Source organism: Rutidosis leptorrhynchoides, chromosome 6, assembly GCF_046630445.1.
Source record: "Rutidosis leptorrhynchoides isolate AG116_Rl617_1_P2 chromosome 6, CSIRO_AGI_Rlap_v1, whole genome shotgun sequence".
Taxonomy (NCBI): domain Eukaryota; kingdom Viridiplantae; phylum Streptophyta; class Magnoliopsida; order Asterales; family Asteraceae; genus Rutidosis; species Rutidosis leptorrhynchoides.
In genome coordinates, this window is record NC_092338.1 from 277,499,433 (window position 1) to 277,522,224 (window position 22,792).

Below are 22,792 nucleotides of genomic sequence, written 5' to 3' on the forward strand. Positions count from 1 at the left end.
TTGTAACTTGTATTTCCGACTATAAACTTATACTTTTTCTGTTTAGATTCATAAAGTTAAGTTCAATACGAAACCGTGGCCACTGGAATCACTCAAAACGGATTAGAAACGAAGAAATGGCGAGTAAAACAAGATTGATAAAAACTACTCATTTTACCTACGTGAAAGTTAGTAATAAATCTATTCCAACCATAACCTAATCAACTTATATTGTATATTATGTAATCTTGAGATACCATAGACACGTATACAATATTTCGACCTATCATGTCGACCCATCTATATATATATATATATATATATATATATATATATATATATATATATATATATATATATATATATATATATATATATATATATATATATTGCGGAACAACCATAGACACTCTATATGTGAATGTTGGAGTTAGCTATACAGGGTTGAGGTTGATTCTAAAATATATATATAGTTTGAGTTGTGATCAATACTGAGATACGTATACACTGGGTCGTGGATTGATTCAAGATAATATATATCAATTTTTTTTCTGTACATCTAACTTTGGACAACTAGTTGTAGGTTACTAACGAGGACAGCTGCCTTAATGAACTTAAAACATCAAAATGTATTAAAAGTGTTGTAAATATATTTTGAACATACTTTGATATATATGTACATATTTGTTATAGGTTCGTGAATCGACCAGTGGTCAAGTCTTACTTCCCGACGAAGTAAAAATCTGTGAAAGTGAGTTATAGTCCCACTTTTAAAATCTAATATTTTTGGGATGAGAATACATGCAGCTTTTATAAATGATTTACAAAATAGACACAAGTACGTGAAACTACATTCTATGGTTGAATTATCGAAATCGTATATGCCCCTTTTTATTAAGTCTGGTAATCTAAGAATTAGGGAACAGACACCCTAATTGACGCGAATCCTAAAGATAGATCTATTGGGTCTAACAAACCCCATCCAAAGTACCGGATGCTTTAGTACTTCGAAATTTATATCATATCCGAAGGGTGTCCCGGAATGATGGGGATATTCTTATATATGCATCTTGTTAATGTCGGTTACCAGGTGTTCACCATATGAATGATTTTTATCTCTATGTATGGGATGTGTATTGAAATATGAAATCTTGTGGTCTATTGTTACGATTTGATATATATAGGTTAAACCTATAACTCCCCAACATTTTTGTTGACGTTTTAAGCATATTTATTCTCAGGTGAATACTAAGAGCTTCCGCTGTTGCATACTAAAATAAGGACAAGATTTGGAGTCCATGTTTGTATGATATTGTGTAAAAACTGCATTCAAGAAACTGATTTCGATGTAACATATTTGTATTGTAAACCATTATGTAATGGTCGTGTGTAAACATGATATTTTAGATTATCATTATTTGATAATCTACGTAAAGCTTTTTAAACCTTTATTTATGAAATAAAGGTTATGGTTTGTTTTAAAAATGAATGCAGTCTTTGAAAAACGTCTCATATAGAGGTCAAAACCTCGCAACGAAATCAATTAATATGGAACGTTTTTAATCAATAAGAACGGGACATTTCATAAACATGTAAGTTGTATCAATTAACCGGTTACGACACAAGGTCGGGTGAAATGTGTTCAATTAGTCCTATGGCTCGTTACGACTCGAATAGTATAGCATGTGAATCACGTTGTCAAGTTTCATGCAAGAATCAAGTATAAACGAAGATTAGAACGATTGCATAAACGTTTGTTTAAGTTTGACTAAAAGTCAAACTTGGTCAAAGTCAACGAAAAAGTCAACATGTTCGGGTCGGGTCCCGAACTATTTTTCTGTGCTAATTATTCATATATAAGCATGTTAGAACAAGTTACATGTGAATCGGAGGTCCATAGTATAGCAAACATTTTGCGTGAAATTGAAAAATGGGACAGATCCTGGAACACGGAAAACACCACGCCGCGACCCAGGATTGCCGCGCCGCGGCAATGAACGTGAGCTGGTACCTGGTCTGCTGAATTTGTTCAAGTCTCAAAACAAAATACAATTAAACGCAACTTGCAAACCGTAAACACTTAGAATGCGTATCTTATATCGTTGAAAAGCTCTTTTGACAAGGAATACAACTAACTACTTTTCATCAAGCAAAAGCATCAATTTCAATAACTAAAACTCGTCAATCGATCAATAAAGGTTTATTTTTAAAGTTTCAAGTTCATCAAATGCATTTTAAGTTTCGGGAATCCAATTCACACATGTGATATGCCGTTTTGAAGTTAATGAAACATACATTACAACTATACATTTACAATTTACTTTTCATGGCATTCAAGCATCAAAAAGTTCGTTTTAAGTCTATCAAACCCTAACCAAAATCCACAAAAATCAATATTCATGTTCTTGAAGTTTTCTTAATCAACCTATGCATTAAAACGAAGCTAGTGATACTAGTAACACAATTAAAACATGAACTTTAACAATTTAACAACATTAACTCATCCAAAATGCAAGATTAAGCAAACTCATTTCAAATGTTCAAACTAGTTACTCAAAATAACAAATCGAGCAAACAAAACATATATTCATGTTACACACGAGCCATAGACACTAACTAACACCATTTCAAGTCAAAAACACGAATTTGGAGAAAATCTAGAGTTTTAGAAATGTTACCCAAACGAGATGAAATTGGTACCAAAATGTAGAGGATGAAGAGAGGATCACGAAAATGTAATTTATTTTGTGCAAGTCTCCTAGATCCGAAATGGATGATGAATGAATGATTTGAGTGAAAATGAGAGAAAATGAAAGTAGTGAAAATGGTGGGAGATGGTGAAATGAATGGGTGGAGGAGAATGGGGCTTGACTAGTTGACCTAGTCAACTAGTTTGGCCCCTTGGCAACTTCGGTCCCTCAAGTTTCAAAGCGGGTGCGGGAATTAACCAAACGAATATTTTAAAAACGCTCGAGTAAACGAGTGATGTTATAATTAAATAACGAAAATATTAAAACGCTAGTCAACGAAAGATACGAATTTAAATAACGAAGGATATTATTTAAAAAAAAAAGGCAGTGTTAAAAATAAATTTAAAGGAAAAACGCGGGATGTTACATTCATCAAGAACTAAACTCAAAATGATGGAAACTAGCTTATTCTTCTCTAGATTCCAACTTTCTCACTCTAGGATTTCAAGCTCTCTCTCACTAATTTGAAATGTTGAAATGGATAAGAATGAGCTCTAAATGAGCTTTGAGATCAGTTTTGTGCTCTAAAATCCGACCCTAAGGTGAAAAGACAAGAACACCCCTCAAAACCCCATTTAAAACGAGTTAAAAGGGTTATTTTGGCAGCCGAATCGCGACTGCAACGTCTGGAATCGCGACTGCGATTTAGTTCGACCAAAAATGTTGTACAGAACACGACATCTCGCGACCGCAAAAATGTTGTACAGAACGCGATTTTCCAATTTCCAGCCATGTTCACTTTTTAACACCGCTATTATCGAATGCGGTTAAATTTATGCATATATAAGATAAAACTCGTACCTCGGGACTTTATAAAATGTCCAAATCAACACGTTTAAGAAAAACGGGTTACTACATATTTGCACGAAGCACGGATTTTTTGGGTAGTTTAAGACTATATAACTACTATTATATATAATATATGGGGCAGGATCAATGGGGAAGTAACCAATCGGGGGGAAGCGGGGGGAAGCAATTTTTTTTTCCGTTTTTTTTGAAATTTTTTTTTCCGGCATCAAGATCACGCGAAAATATAAACATTTAGAAGAGAGACTTCGTGATGAATGTTATTATTTAGGCGGGAAAACGATCGACAAAAATAACATTCAAGATAATATTGTTCGTGAAGAATATGAACGTTTTTTTTTTCTTCATATTTTGTGAAGTAAAATTTAGCCCGATTTAGAGTTTTGGGTTTAGGGTTTGGTGTTTTGGGTTTATTCCATAAACCCAAAACACCAAACCCTAAACCCTAAACCCTAAACCCTAAACCCTAAACTCTAAACCGTCCGTGTTAAAAACTCAATCTAAATCCTAAATCTAAACCCTAAATCTAAACCCTAAACCCTAAATTTCTAAACCCTGATATCTAAACCATATAAACCCTAATATCTAAACCCTAATATCTAAACCCCAATAGCTAAAACCTCAAAATACGCTCGAAAACATGATAATTGTTATATATTACTTCCTCGAGCGTTTTCCCGCCAAAATAAAAACATTTATCACAAAGTGTCTCTACTAAATGTTCATATTTTCATCTCATCTATAATGTTCGTGAACAAAGTTTTTTCAAAAAACGAAAAAAAAAAAGTTTTTGTTTTCCCCCGCTTCCTTCCGAATGGCTACTTCCCTCTTGATCCTACCACTATAATATATAATATAATATAATTATATGGGGGATGATTCTCACACACATTTTTTTGATCCTCACACACCAATTGAGTATTATTAGAAGAGTAAAAAGTTAAAATAGGTGTGTGAGGATCAAAAAAGTGTGTGTGAGAATCATCTCCCTAATTATATACCTAATTTATATTATATTTATATATATTTATAATTATAATTATAATTATAATTTATTTATATTTTACACTACAATAGAATTGAAGTCGAAAAGCGAAAGATGCACGAAAGGACTAGATTCCATTTGGGCCTATGTTCGGCCCACCAAGTGACATAAGCAGTTAGCTAAGGTCAAAAATTTGACCCTCAACTTCCGTTAAATTATGCCACGTCACTTTCCAGTGCGAGTTTTTCTGGAAAAACACACACACATTCAAAACAAATATGTCCAGATTCAATGAACCTGAAAGGCCGCCCTCACACCTTTCATAATCCGTTTTCTCCTCTGTTTTCATATATAAATCCCCTTTCATTCTTCACCAATTTCATCCTCAAAATTCACAAAATCTAATCAAATTTCGATTACAATTCTATAATAATCAGTACGTGTTTTAACCTTAATTAAACAATGGCGCTAGCTGCTACTTCTTCATCTACTTCAATCGTTTTTTCATCTTCTAATTCCCGAAAAGATCAAGGTAAATTTAATCAATTTATAATATTCATCATTTAATTAATTTACTGTTACTCTTTGTAAATTTTAATTTTTTTTGTGTTTAATAGGTGTACTGTTTAGCTCAAGTAATTATCAACCGTCCAATAGGTATATTCCGGCACCGGCGGGATTAAATGTATCCCGGAAACGGTCAACGGAGGTTAATGCTTTGAATGCTGAACCTAAAAGGAATGATTCGATTGTTCCTTCTGCTGCTACCGTATTTGCTCCTGGTATGTTAGATTAATTAAAGATCAATTTAAGGGCTTTTTTTCTAATTACTCGTGCAATTAGGATTGATTTATGGTATTTCAGTCATATTTTGTAGGATTAACCAGCGAAACCTGTTGATGTTAGTAATTGACTTTGATAATTAATGTTTTGACTTTAATGGTCAAGCTTCAAAGCTGCAATATAACTATAAATTTGGTAGTGATTTTTATATACAAGTGTAGTTTATATCATATAGTTTTCATTCAAATATGTAATTAAATAAAATGATGGAAGTTTGAAAAGTTACTATTTTGACCTCACAAGTAATCTTCATTAGTTCAGTTATAGTAGTTGAATGGAATGATTAGGGGTGTATTACTAATTAACATAATGAAGATTTCAGATTCTGTGAATTGACTGTAATGCCCTTTGTATTGGTTAACTATATCATACAGATGTGGTAGACAAAACCGTAGAGGTTGAGGACATTGAGAAATTGGCTAAGAATCTTGAAAAGGCTTCTCCACTTGAAATCATGGATAAAGCCCTTGAAAAATATGGGAATGATATTGCTATAGCTTTCAGGTAACCACTCACAGTACAAGTTATGAAAACATTGTTTACAAGTATTCATTTCATATTTGCATGTTAAATGATGTTTAACATTTCATTTTTTTTTTACTTGATTTCAGTGGTGCTGAAGATGTTGCTTTGATCGAGTATGCTCACCTCACTGGACGTCCGTTTAGGGTTTTTAGTCTTGATACCGGGCGGTTGAACCCTGAAACCTACAAATTCTTTGATACCGTCGAGAAGCACTACGGCATCCGGATTGAGTACATGTTTCCGGATGCTGTAGAAGTTCAGGCCTTGGTTAGAACCAAAGGTTTGTTTTCATTTTATGAAGACGGTCATCAAGAATGTTGTCGTGTGAGAAAGGTGCGACCTTTGAGACGGGCTTTGAAGGGTTTACGGGCCTGGATCACGGGTCAAAGAAAAGACCAGTCTCCCGGTACTAGATCCGAGGTTCCAGTGGTTCAAGTGGACCCGGCTTTTGAAGGCTTGGATGGTGGTTCAGGAAGTTTAGTGAAGTGGAACCCTGTGGCTAATGTAGCCGGTAACGATATTTGGAACTTTCTTCGAACCATGGATGTGCCAGTTAACTCGTTGCATGCTCAAGGGTATATCTCGATTGGGTGCGAGCCGTGTACTAGGTCGGTCTTACCTGGTCAACACGAGAGGGAAGGAAGATGGTGGTGGGAGGATGCCAAGGCCAAAGAGTGTGGGCTTCACAAAGGGAACCTTATAGAGGAAAATGTAAACGGAAACACATCGGTTAACGGTAACCTCAAAACCGTGGTTTCTGATATCTTCGAGAGCCAAAACATTGTGAACTTGAGTCGACCCGGTGTGGAAAATCTTCTTAAGATGGAAGATCGAAAAGACGCTTGGATTGTTGTTCTTTACGCACCCTGGTGCCCATTTTGTCAGGTATATGATCTATTCTTCATTAAATGCTGAATTTTCTTATATGCAAAGATCACTTGTACATTACAAATGTGCTAACATTTGTGTTTTTGTAGGCAATGGAAGCATCATATGTTGAATTGGCTGATAAGTTAGTTGGAAGTGATGTGAAGGTTGGCAAATTTAATGCTGATGGTGATCAAAAGGCGTTTGCGCAGCAAAAATTGCAGCTTGGAAGCTACCCGACAATCCTATTTTTCCCGAAACATTCATCAAGGCCGATCAAGTACCCATCTGAGAAGAGAGATGCCGACTCGTTGATTGCTTTCATTAATGCCCTTAGATGATTAAAGCAAAAGTAACTTCCGATGTGTTAGTGCATTGAAGACTTGTATGCGAGTGTACAACCGAAGCTGATCTCGTCGTATCGTACTAGTATAGTTTTTTCATCATTTATTGTAGTCCCGGTTTTGGTCTTTTGTTTGATGGACACTTGTTATGGTAGAGTTGGAATGTTTATATGTGATGGCTAGTTGTTGGGGGTGTAATGTTTTAAGTATGTTTGTACTTGAAGTCTCTTCGATTCAAAGAGATGTCTAGTTGTATGTAGGGGAATGATCGTTTTCCAAATTTTTAATCATTAAATAATAAGATTATGAAGATGTTGATCATGTGAAATTTGCTCAGTTTCTGGTTAATAATAAGAAACGACGGATTCTTATTATTTTCGCCCAAAAAAAAAAAAAACCGACGGGTCAATGGTTATGTTTTGGTTTAATGGATCCGGTTAGAATGAGATGTAATCTTCTATTTCATCGTAGGTAGAAACATCGCAATCCTTTCAAAGAGAGACTGTAAATTTCTACATTTAAACGAGTCTGCATATATGTTTACAATTTCAACATTTTTTATAATGTTTCCCTGTTTAGCTAATCGAGGGCGAGTATAATGTACCGGGTCTAAAATTACTCAAGATGGTTGTGTTTGTTATGTGAACCTTACAGTTTAAAACTCGATATATATATTTGTCATCCCCCTGTTCATATCTTCTACTAGTATTAACAAAAGAAAATGGGATTCTCACACTGTCATTTTTATTTATACCACTCTAAATTTGCAAGTGTTGTAAACTATGCACGTCAAAGCATATTTAACGGTGAAATGATAGATACGAGGATCATCACCCTTAAGAAAACCAAAAATACAAGTAAACTGTAAAATGAAAGATACGGAATTTAGAACTTGTTCCTAATAGGAGTGTATATCTCCATGAAATCACTGTCAACCATTAAAATTGCCAACAATACCATATAAATGGCTAAACGCATAAAGGATTATTACACTGACCTTTCCTAGCATTTATACACCTATACAATGTTACACAGATGAATTGTTATTGTTTGTTGTTTTATATCTTTTGAACTACACCAATTCAATTGGACTGATCCTAATGCGGCGTCAAACAGCACCCGTCAACTGAGTTGGACAACTTTGACGCCCCTGGCGCCATTAGCGGGGCGTCAAACTTTGATGGATAGTGGCGTAGGTTGCAAATGTGACAACCAATCTTGCTTATACAATGGAAAGTGCCACCGGTTTATCTCTCAAACGAATGTGACGGAAAAAGGGGGTCGAAATCTAATTGGTCCAAGCTTTATAACCGTTGTTCAACGGATATACATCCGTTTTTTTAACCTACTAATTTTACACATATAAATTCATTTAACTTATCACAAAGTTAAAATTTAAAATCATTTAAAAACTCACAGCATCTTTTAGATTTTTAGATTAAAAAGATTCCTGTTAAGAGGATATTGAAAGCGCAACTTGCATTAACTAAGCAATGGTCTCGAGGTATCTGGGTTTTATGGGTTCGAGGGTTCTAGGATTTTTTTCTAGATTGTGCCTTATTTGCAGATAATTAATTTGAGGTTTTCTCCAGACACGTAGTCCGTATATGATCGAGTGGGTGGCTTATAACTCCATCGGTCACTTCTAAAATGCTGTTAAAAAGAGCAAATTGGAAGTGTTTATTGTAGTGACCCGAACTTTTCCATGTTTATATATATTAATTGAGATTGATATTTACATGATTAAATATTTTCAACATGTTAAGCAATCAAACTTGTTAAGACTTGATTAATTGAAATATGTTTCATATAGACAATTGACCACACAAGTTGACCGGTGATTCACGAACGTTAAAACTTGTAAAAACTATATGATGACATATATATGGATATATATATATAGTTAACATGATACTATGATAAGTAAACATATCATTAAGTATATTAACAATGAACTACATATGTAAAAACAAGACTACTAACTTAATGATTTTTAAACGAGACATATATGTAACGATTATTGTTGTAAAGACATTTAATGTATATATATCATATTAAGAGATATTCATACATGATAATATCATGATAATATAATAATTTAAAATCTCATTTGATATTATAAACATTGGGTTAACAACATTTAACAAGATCGTTAACCTAAAGGTTTCAAAACAACACTTACATGTAACGACTAACGATGACTTAACGACTCAGTTAAAATGTATATACATGTAGTGTTTTAATATGTATTTATACACTTTTGAAAGACTTCAATACACTTATCAAAATACTTCTACTTAACAAAAATGCTTACAATTACATCCTCGTTCAGTTTCATCAACAATTCTACTCGTATGCACCCGTATTCGTACTCGTACAATACACAGCTTTTAGATGTATGTACTATTGATATATACACTCCAATGATTAGCTCTTAGCAGCTCATGTGAGTCACCTAACACATGTGGGAACCATCATTTGGCAACTAGCATGAAATATCTCATAAAATTACAAAAATATGAGTAATCATTCATGACTTATTTACATGAAAACAAAATTACATATCCTTTATATCTAATCCATACACCAACGACTAAAAACACCTACAAACACTTTCATTCTTCAATTTTCTTCATCTAATTGATCTCTCTCAAGTTCTATCTTCAAGTTCTAAGTGTTCTTCATATATTCTACAAGTTCTAGTTACATAAAATCAATAATACTTTCAAGTTTGCTAGCTCACTTCCAATCTTGTAAGGTGATCATCCAACCTCAAGAAATCTTTGTTTCTTACAGTATGTTATCATTCTAATACAAGGTAATAATCATATTCAAACTTTGGTTCAATTTCTATAACAATAACAATCTTATTTCAAGTGATGATCTTACTTGAACTTGTTTTCGTGTCATGATTCTGCTTCAAGAACTTCGAGCCATCCAAGGATCCGTTGAAGCTAGATCCATTTTTTTCTTTTCCAGTAGGTTTATCCAAGGAACTTAAGGTAGTAATGATGTTCATAACATCATTCGATTCATACATATAAAGCTATCTTATTCGAAGGTTTAAACTTGTAATCACTAGAACATAGTTTAGTTAATTCTAAACTTGTTCGCAAACAAAAGTTAATCCTTCTAACTTGACTTTTAAAATCAACTAAATACATGTTCTATATCTATATGATATGCTAACTTAATGATTTAAAACCTGGAGACACGAAAAAACACTGTAAAACCGAATTTACGCCGTCTTAGTAACACCGCGGGCTGTTTTGGGTTAGTTAATTAAAAACTATGATAAACTTTGATTTAAAAGTTGTTATTCTGAGAAAATGATTTTTATTATGAACATGAAACTATATCCAAAAATTATGGTTAAACTCAAAGTGGAAGTATGTTTTCTAAAATGCTCATCTAGACGTCGTTCTTTCGACTGAAATGACTACCTTTACAAAAACGACTTGTAACTTATTTTTCCGACTATAAACCTATACTTTTTCTGTTTAGATTCATAAAATAGAGTTCAATATGAAACCATAGCAATTTGATTCACTAAAAACGGATTTAAAATGAAGAAGTTATGGGTAAAACAAGATTGGATAATTTTTCTCATTTTAGCTACGTGAAAATTGGTAACAAATCTATTCCAACCATAACTTAATCAACTTGTATTGTATATTATGTAATCTTGAGATACCATAGACACGTATACAATGTTTCGACCTATCATGTCGACACATCTATATATATTTCGGAACAACCATAGACACTCTATATGTGAATGTTGGAGTTAGCTATACAGGGTTGAGGTTGATTCCAATATATATATAGTTTGAGTTGTGATCAATACTGAGATACGTATACACTGGGTCGTGGATTGATTCAAGATAATATTTATCGATTTATTTATGTACATCTAACTGTGGACAACTAGTTGTAGGTTACTAACGAGGACAGCTGACTTAATAAACTTAAAACATCAAAATATATTAAAACTGTTGTAAATATATTTTGAACATACTTTGATATACATGCAAGTTTTAAAATCTAATATTTTTGGGATGAGAATACATGCAGGTTATAGTCCCACTTTTAAACATACTTTGATTCCAATATACTTTGAACATACTTTGATTCCAATATATTTTGAACATACTGTAAGTTATAGTCCCACTTTTAAAATCTAATATTTTTGGGATGAGAATACATGCAGGTTTTATAAATGATTTACAAAATAGACACAAGTACGTGAAACTACATTCTATGGTTGAATTATCGAAATCGAATATGCCCCTTTTTATTAAGTCTGGTAATCTAAGAATTAGGGAACAGACACCCTAATTGACGCGAATCCTAAAGATACATCTATTGGGCCTAACAAACCCCATCCAAAGTACCGGATGCTTTAGTACTTCGAAATTTATATCATATCCGAAGGGTGTCCCGGAATGATGGGGATATTCTTATATATATGCATCTTGTTAATGTCGGTTACCAGGTGTTCACCATATGAATGATTTTTATCTCTATGTATGGGATGTGTATTGAAATATGAAATCTTGTGGTCTATTATTATGATTTGATATATATAGGTTAAACCTATAACTCACCAACAATTTTATTGACGTTTTAAGCATGTTTATTCTCAGGTGATTATTAAGAGCTTCCGCTGTCGCATACTTAAATAAGGACGAGATTTGGAGTCCATGCTTGTATGATATTGTGTAAAAACTGCATTCAAGAAACTTATTTTGTTGTAACATATTTGTATTGTAAACCATTATGTAATGGTCGTGTGTAAACAGGATATTTTAGATTATCATTATTTGATAATCTACGTAAAGCTTTTTAAACCTTTATTGATGAAATAAAGGTTATGGTTTGTTTTAAAATGAATGCAGTCTTTGAAAAACGTCTCATATAGAGGTCAAAACCTCGCAACGAAATCAATTAATATGGAACGTTTTTAATCAATAAGAACGGGACATTTCAGTTGGTATCCGAGCGTTGGTCTTAGAGAACCAGAATTTTGCATTAGTGTGTCTTATCGAGTTTGTTAGGATGCATTAGTGAGTCTGGACTTCGACCGTGTTTACTTGAAAAATGATTGCTTAACAAATTTTGTTGGAAACTATATATTTTTAACATGTGAATATTATGTGATATATTAATCTCTTAACGCGTTTGATATTATGTGATAGATGTCTACCTCTAGAACAAGTCTCATTGACTCACCTAATAATAATGAAGAGTCAAATGTAAATTGGAATGATTCGTGGAATGATTCACAAATTCCCGAAGAGGAACCGGAAGAAGAGTCGGAACCGGAAGAAGAATCGGAACCGGAAGAAGAATCGGAACCGGATGAAGAAATAGAACCGGTGGGGGAAATAATAAAACGGTTAAGTAAAAGAAAATCCTCAACCAACCGACCAAGGTTAATTATGGTCAATGGTGTTTCCGCCAAGGAAGCAAAATATTGGGAGGATTACCAATTCTCCGATGAATCGGATTCCGACGAGAATTCCGATGATGTTATAGAAATTACCCCAACTGAATTTAAAAAGGCAAAAGAAAATAATAAGGGAAAGGGCATAAAAATAGAGAAATCTAATTCCAACCCCGATGAACTTTATATGTATCGTCAACCCCCGAAGTCCTTAAGTTGTAACAATGACCCGGGAACCTCTAAACCACCAGGTTTTTCTAAACCAATGTGGAAAACGACGGCTCGTATTAGGGGAACATCATATATCCCTAGAAACTTGGCAAAACGAACCAAAACCGAAGAAGAAGAAACAAGCGAGTCGGAATAAGATAGTTGTATTCGTGTGGTATAATATATGTAATATAGTGTGCTTATGCTTTATGATATATGTAAAAATTGCTTGTATTAATAAGTATATATTTTTTTATGAATCTAACTCTTGTCTATTTTACAGTATAAAAACACAAAATGGATAGACAACCCAATATTTTAAGAGACCTACCCGGAGACATGATTGATGAAATCTTGTCTAGAGTCGGTCAGAATTCTTCGGCACAACTATTTAAGGCGAGATCAGTTTGTAAGACATTCGAAGAACGTTAAAAGAATGCCTTGGTTTATAAAAGGCTTTCGTTCGAAAGATGGGGGATATCACATTGGGAAATCCATAAGTTACGATGTGTTTACTTTGACGCATATATTGCGGGGAACCCAAATGCTATTTTACGCAATGGGTTAAGAAATTATTTTGACTCAATATATCCGAATATTGGACTTCGTGATTTAGAAAAAGCGGCTAACATGCAACATAAAGAAGCATGTTATGCTTACGGATTAGTAATGTTCGCTTCTCACCAAAGTGAGAACAAGAACATCGGGCTACAACTATTAAACAAAACGTTCCCACAAGTGACGGAGTCGGTAATTGGGGTAAGAAATGAGGTTTTTAGATTGTTACGGGACTGTTGGACATTACGTAACCCTCATCCCTTTGACGACGTTACAACACGCTGTATTATCAACGGCCATAACGGTTATGTTCCACAAGACCAAGGATGAGAAGTAGTCCTAGTAAAAACAGAATGCATGACTTGTTTCTGGACGTATGAATTACGTGTCTTTATTGCCTTTGCTGAACGACTTGTGTACTAGCTAGAATTATCTTCACAACTATCTTGTATCAAAGTTATTGTGTGCTATATTTCATGCTTTATGTAAAATAAGCGGTATTGTAAGTTTGTAAAATATTGTATAAAAGTTTGAACGCGAAATATTATTATAATCAGTTTTTCATATAGAATTGTAGTAGTTGAATTGTATATTAGCTACTAAGTATGAACTTAACGGGTAGGTACTACTCGAATTTAAACTTATAAAACGCTAATATGAAGAAAAAGCTTTTATAAATGAGTTCATATTATGCTACGAAATACTATTAACTACTCTTAATATTCTGTATGATTAACTTGTTCCATTTGACTATTTTGAAGGAAATGGCACCGACTACTCGACACACCGTGAATATGAATGAAGAGGAATTCCGTACTTTTCTAGCTTCAAACATAGCCGCAGTACAGGCTGCGCTACACACCAACAATAACCTTGGATCTAGCAGTACAGGAAATCGTGTAGGATGCACCTACAAAGAATTCACTGCCTGCAAACCTTTGGAATTTGATGGAACCGAAGGACCGATCGGATTGAAAAGGTGGACCGAGAAGGTCGAATCGGTGTTTGCCATAAGTAAGTGTACTGAAGAGGACAAAGTGAAGTACGCTATGCATACCTTCACAGGTTCTGCGTTAACATGGTGGAATACCTATCTAGAGTAAGTGGGACAAGACGATGCGTACATACTACCGTGGTCAGCATTCAAGCACTTGATGAACGAGAAATACCGTCCCAGAACCGAGGTCAATAAGCTCAAGACAGAACTTAGAGGGTTACGAACCCAAGGATTTGATATTACCACGTACGAAAGACGATTCACAGAATTGTGCCTATTGTGTCCTGGAGCATTCGAAGATGAGGAAGAGAAAATCGACGCGTTTGTGAAAGGATTACCGGAAAGAATCCAAGAAGATATAAGTTCACACGAGCCCGCCTCCATACAACAGGCATGTAGAATGGCTCACAAACTAGTGAACCAGATTGAAGAAAGAATTAAAGAACAGACTGCTGAAGAGGCCAATGTGAAGCAAGTCAAAAGAAAGTGGGAGGAAAACGGTGATAAGAATCACCAATACAACAACAACAGCAATTACAACAATAATCGCAACAATTATCCCAACAATCGCAACATCAATCGCAACTACAACAAACGGCCCAACAACAACAACAACAGCAACAACAATAACAACAACAAAAGCAACTACAACAATCATCCCAACAACAATAATAACCGCAACAACAACAACAATCAGAAGCAGCTATGCCAAAGGTGTGAAAAGTATCACTCGGGGTTCTGCACCAAATTTTGTAACAAGTGTAAAATAAATGGTCATAGCGCGGCGAAGTGTGAGGTCTACGGACCAGGGGTTAATAGAACGAAAGGAACAAATGGTGTCGAAACGAGTAATGGCGGAGCAAGTAGTGTCGGAACAAGTTATGCCAATCTATTTTGTTATAAATGTGGAAAACCGGGCCACATTATTAGAAATTGCCCGAACCAGGAGAACACGAATGGACAAGGCCGCGGAAGAGTTTTCAATATTAATGCGGCAGAGGCACAGGAAGACCCGGAGCTTGTTACGGGTACGTTTCTTATTGACAATAAATCTGCTTACGTTTTATTTGATTCGGGTGCGGATAGAAGCTATATGAGTAGAGATTTTTGTGCTAAATTAAGTTGTCCATTGACGCCTTTGGATAGTAAATTTTTACTCGAATTAGCAAATGGTAAATTAATTTCAGCAGATAATATATGTCAGAATCGAGAAATTAAACTGGTTAGCGAAACATTTAAGATTGATTTGATACCAGTACAGTTAGGGAGTTTTGATGTGATAATCGGTATGGACTGGTTGAAAGAAGTGAAAGCAGAGATCGTTTGTTACAAAAATGCAATTCTCATTATACGAGAAAAAGGAAAACCCTTAATGGTGTACGGAGAAAAGGGCAACACGAAGCTACATCTTATTAGTAATTTGAAGGCACAAAAACTAATAAGAAAAGGTTGCTATGCTGTTCTAGCACACGTCGAGAAAGTACAAACTGAAGAAAAGAGCATCAATGATGTTCCCGTTGCAAAAGAATTTCCCGATGTATATCCGAAAGAATTACCGGGATTACCCCCACATCGATCCGTTGAATTTCAAATAGATCTTGTACCAGGAGCTGCACCAATAGCTCGTGCTCCTTACAGACTCGTACCCAGCGAGATGAAAGAACTGCAAAGCCAATTACAAGAACTTTTAGAGCGTGGTTTCATTCGACCAAGCACATCACCGTGGGGAGCTCCTGTTTTGTTTGTCAAGAAGAAAGATGGTACATTCAGGTTGTGTATCGACTACCGAGAGTTGAACAAACTTACCATCAAGAACCGCTACCCACTACCGAGAATCGATGACTTATTTGATCAACTACAAGGCTCGTCTGTTTATTCAAAGATTGACTTACATTCCGGGTATCATCAAATGCGGGTGAAAGAAGATGATATTCCAAAGACTGCTTTCAGAACACGTTACGGTCATTACGAGTTTATGGTCATGCCGTTTGGTTTAACTAATGCACCAGCTATGTTCATGGACCTTATGAACCGAGTGTGTGGACCATACCTTGACAAGTTTGTCATTGTTTTCATTGATGACATACTTATTTACTCAAAGAATGACCAAGAACACGGTGAACATTTGAGAAAGGTGTTAGAAGTATTGAGGAAGGAAGAATTGTACGCTAAGTTTTCAAAGTGTGCATTTTGGTTGGAAGAAGTTCAATTCCTCGGTCACATAGTGAACAAAGAAGGTATTAAGGTGGATCCGGCAAAGATAGAAACTGTTGAAAAGTGGGAAACCCCGAAAACTCCGAAACACATACGCCAGTTTTTAGGACTAGCTGGTTACTACAGAAGGTTCATCCAAGACTTTTCCAGAATAGCAAAACTCTTGACTGCATTAACGCATAAAGGGAAGAAATTTGAATGGAATGATGAACAAGAGAAAGCGTTTCAGTTATTGAAGAAAAAGCTAACTACGGCACCTATATTGTCATTGCCTGAAGGGAATGATGATTTTGTGATTTATTGTGACGCATCAAAGCAAGGTCTCGGTTGTGTATTAATGCAACGAACGAAGGTGATTGCTTATGCGTCTAGACAATTGAAGATTCACGAACAAAATTATACGACGCATGATTTGGAATTAGGCGCGGTTGTTTTTGCATTAAAGACTTGGAGGCACTACTTATATGGGGTCAAAAGTATTATATATACCGACCACAAAAGTCTTCAACACATATTTAATCAGAAACAACTGAATATGAGGCAGCGTAGGTAGATTGAATTGTTGAATGATTACGACTTTAAGATTCGATACCACCCGGGGAAGGCAAATGTGGTAGCCGATGCCTTGAGCAGGAAGGACAGAGAACCCATTCGAGTAAAATCGATGAATATAATGATTCACACTAACCTTACGACTCAAATAAAGGAGGCGCAACAAGGAGTTTTAAAAGAGGGAAATTTAAAGGATGAAATACCCAAAGGATCGGAGAAGCATCTTAATATTCGGGAAGACGGAACCCGGTATAGGGCTGAAAGGATTTGGGTACCAAAATTTGGAGATATGAGAGAAATGGTACTTAGAGAAGCTCATAAAACCAGATACTCAATACATCCTGGAACGAGGAAGATGTACAAGGATCTCAAGAAACATTTTTGGTGGTCGGGTATGAAAGCCGATGTTGCTAAATACGTAGGAGAATGTTTGACGTGTTCTAAGGTTAAAGCTGAACATCAGAAACCATCAGGTCTACTACAACAACCTGAAATCCCGGAATGGAAATGGGAAAACATTACCATGGATTTCATTACTAAATTGCCAAGGACTGCAAGTGGTTATGATACTATTTGGGTAATAGTTGATCGTCTCACCAAGTCAGCACACTTCCTGCCAATAAGAGAAGATGACAAGATGGAGAAGTTAGCACGACTGTATTTGAAGGAAGTCATCTCCAGACATGGAATACCAATCTCTATTATCTCTGATAGAGATGGCAGATTTATTTCAAGATTCTGGCAGACATTACAACAAGCATTGGGAACTCGTCTAGACATGAGTACTGCCTATCATCTACAAACTGATGGGCAGAGCGAAAGGACGATACAAACGCTTGAAGACATGCTACGAGCTTGTGTTATTGATTTCGGAAACAGTTGGGATCGACATCTACCGTTAGCAGAATTTTCCTACAACAACAGCTACCATTCAAGCATTGAGATGGCGCCATTTGAAGCACTTTATGGTAGAAAGTGCAGGTCTCCAATTTGTTGGAGTGAAGTGGGGGATAGACAGATTACGGGTCCGGAGATAATACAAGAAACTACCGAGAAGATCATCCAAATTCAACAACGGTTGAAATCCGCCCAAAGTCGACAAAAGAGCTACGCTGACATTAAAAGAAAAGATATAGAATTTGAAATTGGAGAGATGGTCATGCTTAAAGTTGCACCTTGGAAAGGCGTTGTTCGATTTGGTAAACGAGGGAAATTAAATCCAAGGTATATTGGACCATTCAAGATTATTGATCGTGTCGGACCAGTAGCTTACCGACTTGAGTTACCTCAACAACTCGCGGCTGTACATAACACTTTTCACGTCTCGAATTTGAAAAAATGTTTTGCTAAAGAAGATCTCACTATTCCGTTAGATGAAATCCAAATCAACGAAAAACTTCAATTCATCGAAGAACCCGTTGAAATAATGGATCGTGAGGTTAAAAGACTTAAGCAAAACAAGATACCAATTATTAAGGTTCGATGGAATGCTCGTAGAGGACCCGAGTTCACCTGGGAGCGTGAAGATCAGATGAAGAAGAAATACCCGCATCTATTTCCAGAAGATTCGTCAACACCTTCAACAACTTAAAATTTCGGGACGAAATTTATTTAACGGGTAGGTACTGTAGTGACTCGAACTTTTCCATGTTTATATATATTAATTGAGATTTATATTTACATGATTAAATATTTCCAACATGTTAAGCAATCAAACTTGTTAAGACTTGATTAATTGAAATATGTTTCATATAGACAATTGACCACACAAGTTGACCGGTGATTCACGAACGTTAAAACTTGTAAAAACTATATGATGACATATATATGGATATATATATATATAGTTAACATGATACTATGATAAGTAAACATATCATTAAGTATATTAACAATGAACTACATATGTAAAAACAAGACTACTAACTTAATGATTTTTAAACGAGACATATATGTAACGATTATTGTTGTAAAGACATTTAATGTATATATATATCATATTAAGAGATATTCATACATGATAATATCATGATAATATAATAATTTAAAATCTCATTTGATATTATAAACATTGGGTTAACAACATTTAACTAGATCGTTAACCTAAAGGTTTCAAAACAACACTTACATGTAACGACTAACGATGACTTAACAACTCAGTTAAAATGTATATACATGTAGTGTTTTAATATGTATTTATACACTTTTGAAAGACTTCAATACACTTATCAAAATACTTCTACTTAACAAAAATTATTACAATTACATCCTCGTTCAGTTTCATCAACAATTCTACTCGTATGCACCCGTATTCATACTCGTACAATACACAGCTTTTAGATGTATGTACTATTTGTATATACACTCCAATGATTAGCTCTTAGCAGCCCATGTGAGTCACCTAACACATGTGGAAACCATCATTTGGCAACTAGCATGAAATATCTCATAAAATTACAAAAATATGAGTAATCATTCATGACTTATTTACATGAAAACAAAATTACATATCCTTTATATCTAATCCATACACCAATGACCAAAAACACCTACAAACACTTTCATTCTTCAATTTTATTCATCTAATTGATCTCTCTCAAGTTCTATCTTCAAGTTCTAAGTGTTCTTCATATATTCTACAAGTTCTAGTTACATAAAATCAATAATACTTTCAAGTTTGCTAGCTCACTTTCAATCTTGTAAGGTGATCATCCAACCTCAAGAAATCTTTGTTTCTTACAGTAGGTTATCATTCTAATACAAGGTAATAATCATATTCAAACTTTGGTTCAATTTCTATAACTATAACAATCGTATTTCAAGTGATGATCTTACTTGAACTTGTTTTCGTGTCATGATTCTGCTTCAAGAACTTCGAGCCATCCAAGGATCCGTTGAAGCTAGATCTATTTTTCTATTTTCCAGTAGGTTTATCCAAGGAACTTAAGGTAGTAATGATGTTCATAACATCATTCAATTCATACATATAAAGCTATCTTATTCGAAGGTTTAAACTTGTAATCACTAGAACAAAGTTTAGTTAATTCTAAACTTGTTCGCAAACAAAAGTTAATCCTTCTAAATTGACTTTTAAAATCAACTAAACACATGTTCTATATCTATATGATATGCTAACTTAATGATTTAAAACATGGAGACACGAAAAAACACTGTAAAACCGAATTTACGCCGTCGTAGTAACACCGCGGGCTGTTTTGGGTTAGTTAATTAAAAACTATGATAAAATTTGATTTAAAAGTTGTTATTCTGAGAAAATGATTTTTATTATGAACATGAAACTATATCCAAAAATTATGGTTAAACTCAAAGTGGAAGTATGTTTTCTAAAATGGTCATCTAGACGTCGTTCTTTCGACTGAAATGACTACCTTTACAAAAACGACTTGTAACTTATTTTTCCGACTATAAACCTATACTTTTTCTGTTTAGATTCATAAAATAGAGTTCAATATGAAACCATAGCAATTTGATTCACTCAAAACGGATTTAAAATGAAGAAGTATGGGTAAAACAAGATTGGATAATTTTTCTCATTTTAGCTACGTGAAAATTGGTAACAAATCTATTCCAACCATAACTTAATCAACTTGTATTGTATATTATGTAATCTTGAGATACCATAGTGTAACACCCGTTTTCAGTTACGAGTTATTTCGAACGACATTCGAAATACGAGGCATGTAAGTGTATATTTGGATTCCAAATAAAGTTGGAGTTGATGTTCTAAAACCTTACCATTGGATAGTAAATCTCATTACGTTTCCAACGATATTTGATTCGTCAAAAATGGAGTTACGGTTTGAAAGTTACGACCAAAACAAGTTCAGTTTCAGACTCAGTTCATTGGGATTCCGTCCAGACTTTAGGACGCCGTCCAACAATGAAGGTTAGGATGCCGTCCAAGCTTTTTGGACGCCGTCCAGAAGGCCTGACGGGCCAGCAGCTCTATTTTACTCAAATTAAAAGGGGTATTTGGGTCTTTTCACTTGGGGTCGGTTTGGGATCATCAAAAATGATCTAGAACTCATTCTCACCCACACAAAACACTCTCATCTTATTTTAGAGAGAGAGGGTTAATTTAGAGTGAGAAAGCTTGGTTTGGTGAAGAAGATGAGCGTTTCAGGTCAAAGCTCGAGAGTTAAAGTTGTTCCTTTCGTTCACGGCTACATTTTGGTAGTGTTGGTAAGCACTAAATCCGAATTTCTTTGTTAAGATTATTGTTTGAGTTAAAGTTTGTGCTAGTTAGAGTTATAACCCATTTATTGTGAAGTTTGGGGGTTTTTGGGGAAGATTCATGTATGTAAACCCGAATTGGTGACTTAGGGTTTCAATTGATGGAATTGTTAGTTTGGACCTTGCATGTGTTAGTTAAACCTTAGAACACTTGTATTGACTTGATTTTTGGGTGTAAACCCTAATCTAGGTCAAAATGGGTCGAATGGGTATTTTGGGTCAAGTGAGCTTGATTCGGTGTCAAACTAAGTTATGGGTCAAGATTTGATGAACCAAGTATATAAATGTTTGATTCAAGTGTTAAATGGTATTTTGGAAAGTTAGTCACTAGCCGTTAGTGATTAAAGATGTTTTTGGGACTTATGTCAAAATGGGTTGACTTAGATGCGTCAAATTTGGTAATGACTTTAATTTTGGATTAATTAGATGATAAGCAATTTTGGTTAAATTGTACTTGTTGGATGGGTCGGAATTACCACCCGTAGTGGTAATTGGTGAAGTCCACTTTATGTGTCTAAATGGGCGGTTTGTGGTGATAGGTGTAAACCCTTGGTTAAGGGTGTTGAAGTCGAATTCTCTCGTGGAGAATGTATGTTGATTGTTTGTATATCTATATGCGTATTATAGGTAAAAGGTTTGCTCGGTTGCTTTTGGAGGCGATTTACGTTTATGACTTGTGCGGGCAATTCGAGGTGAGTGGAATAATTATATGCGTAGGTATATAATGTATCTATTTGTTGTAGCGTGAAATGTGTAGTGTCGAGGTGTTAAGACACCACGTTTCACGTGAAGAGTGTAGCATCGAGGTGTTAAGATGCCACTCGGGTGTTGCATCGAGGTGTTAAGATGCCACCTAGGAGTGTAGTGTCGAGGTGTTAAGACACCACTCCGTAAAATAATGAGTGTTGCATCGAGGTGTTAAGATGCCACTTGGGGTGATGTGCCGAGGTGTTAAGGTGCCACCCTAGGGGTTAGTGGTGCGAGGTGTTAAGTGCCCTAACGGATGTTATGAACACCGATGGCGTTTTCGCGAGCGCCGTTCCCTTGTACTATTGGTTAACCATGGTTATTTGTGTTGTAGCGTAAGCATATTATATTTGTTCATATTATATATGCTTTTGTTATGCTAGCTTGATTATTGGAGGTTATAGCTTGTAATTGTGATGATAAGCTAATTGTGTTGCTAGCATGTATGCGGTATGTGAGTAAGTGTTTGCAAGTAGGTATATTATATATGTATGTGTATAATTATTGCATTCACTAAGCCTCGGCTTACCCCTCTCGTTGTTTACCTTTTTACAGGTATTGTGTTATTGATGCTAGCTAGTTGTTAGACTAGACGTGCAGGAGCGGTTGGGCTTGATGGGGTAGCTTTCGGATAATTGGACGCGGATGGGGGTTTTGGTAGTCCCCGGAATTATGCTCTTGGTATCGGGTTGGGTTGTAGAGTTCTAATCCGTC

At 35.1% G+C, this 22,792-nt stretch overlaps 1 protein-coding gene across 1 annotated transcript; it reads left to right on the plus strand.

Annotated features, from left to right (window-relative positions):
- The first annotated feature begins 4,896 nt into the window (after nt 1–4,896).
- LOC139851779 (5'-adenylylsulfate reductase 3, chloroplastic-like) lies at nt 4,897–7,175 on the plus strand. The gene is made up of 5 exons (XM_071840943.1): nt 4,897–5,053; nt 5,139–5,303; nt 5,739–5,868; nt 5,976–6,774; nt 6,867–7,175. The coding sequence occupies exons 1-5, from the start codon at nt 4,984–4,986 to the stop codon at nt 7,095–7,097; spliced, it is 1,395 nt and encodes a 464-aa protein (XP_071697044.1). The 5' UTR covers nt 4,897–4,983; the 3' UTR covers nt 7,098–7,175.
- Nucleotides 7,176–22,792: the final 15,617 nt, after the last annotated feature.

Excerpts from the sequence above, each read along its gene's own strand:
- LOC139851779 (XM_071840943.1), top strand. The coding sequence starts at position 4,984 with ATGGCGCTAGCTGCTACTTCTTCATCTACTTCAATCGTTTTTTCATCT. Across the intron at positions 5,304-5,738 it reads TGCTACCGTATTTGCTCCTG|ATGTGGTAGACAAAACCGTA; the intron begins GTATGTTAGATT and ends TATATCATACAG. Across the intron at positions 5,869-5,975 it reads GATATTGCTATAGCTTTCAG|TGGTGCTGAAGATGTTGCTT; the intron begins GTAACCACTCAC and ends ACTTGATTTCAG.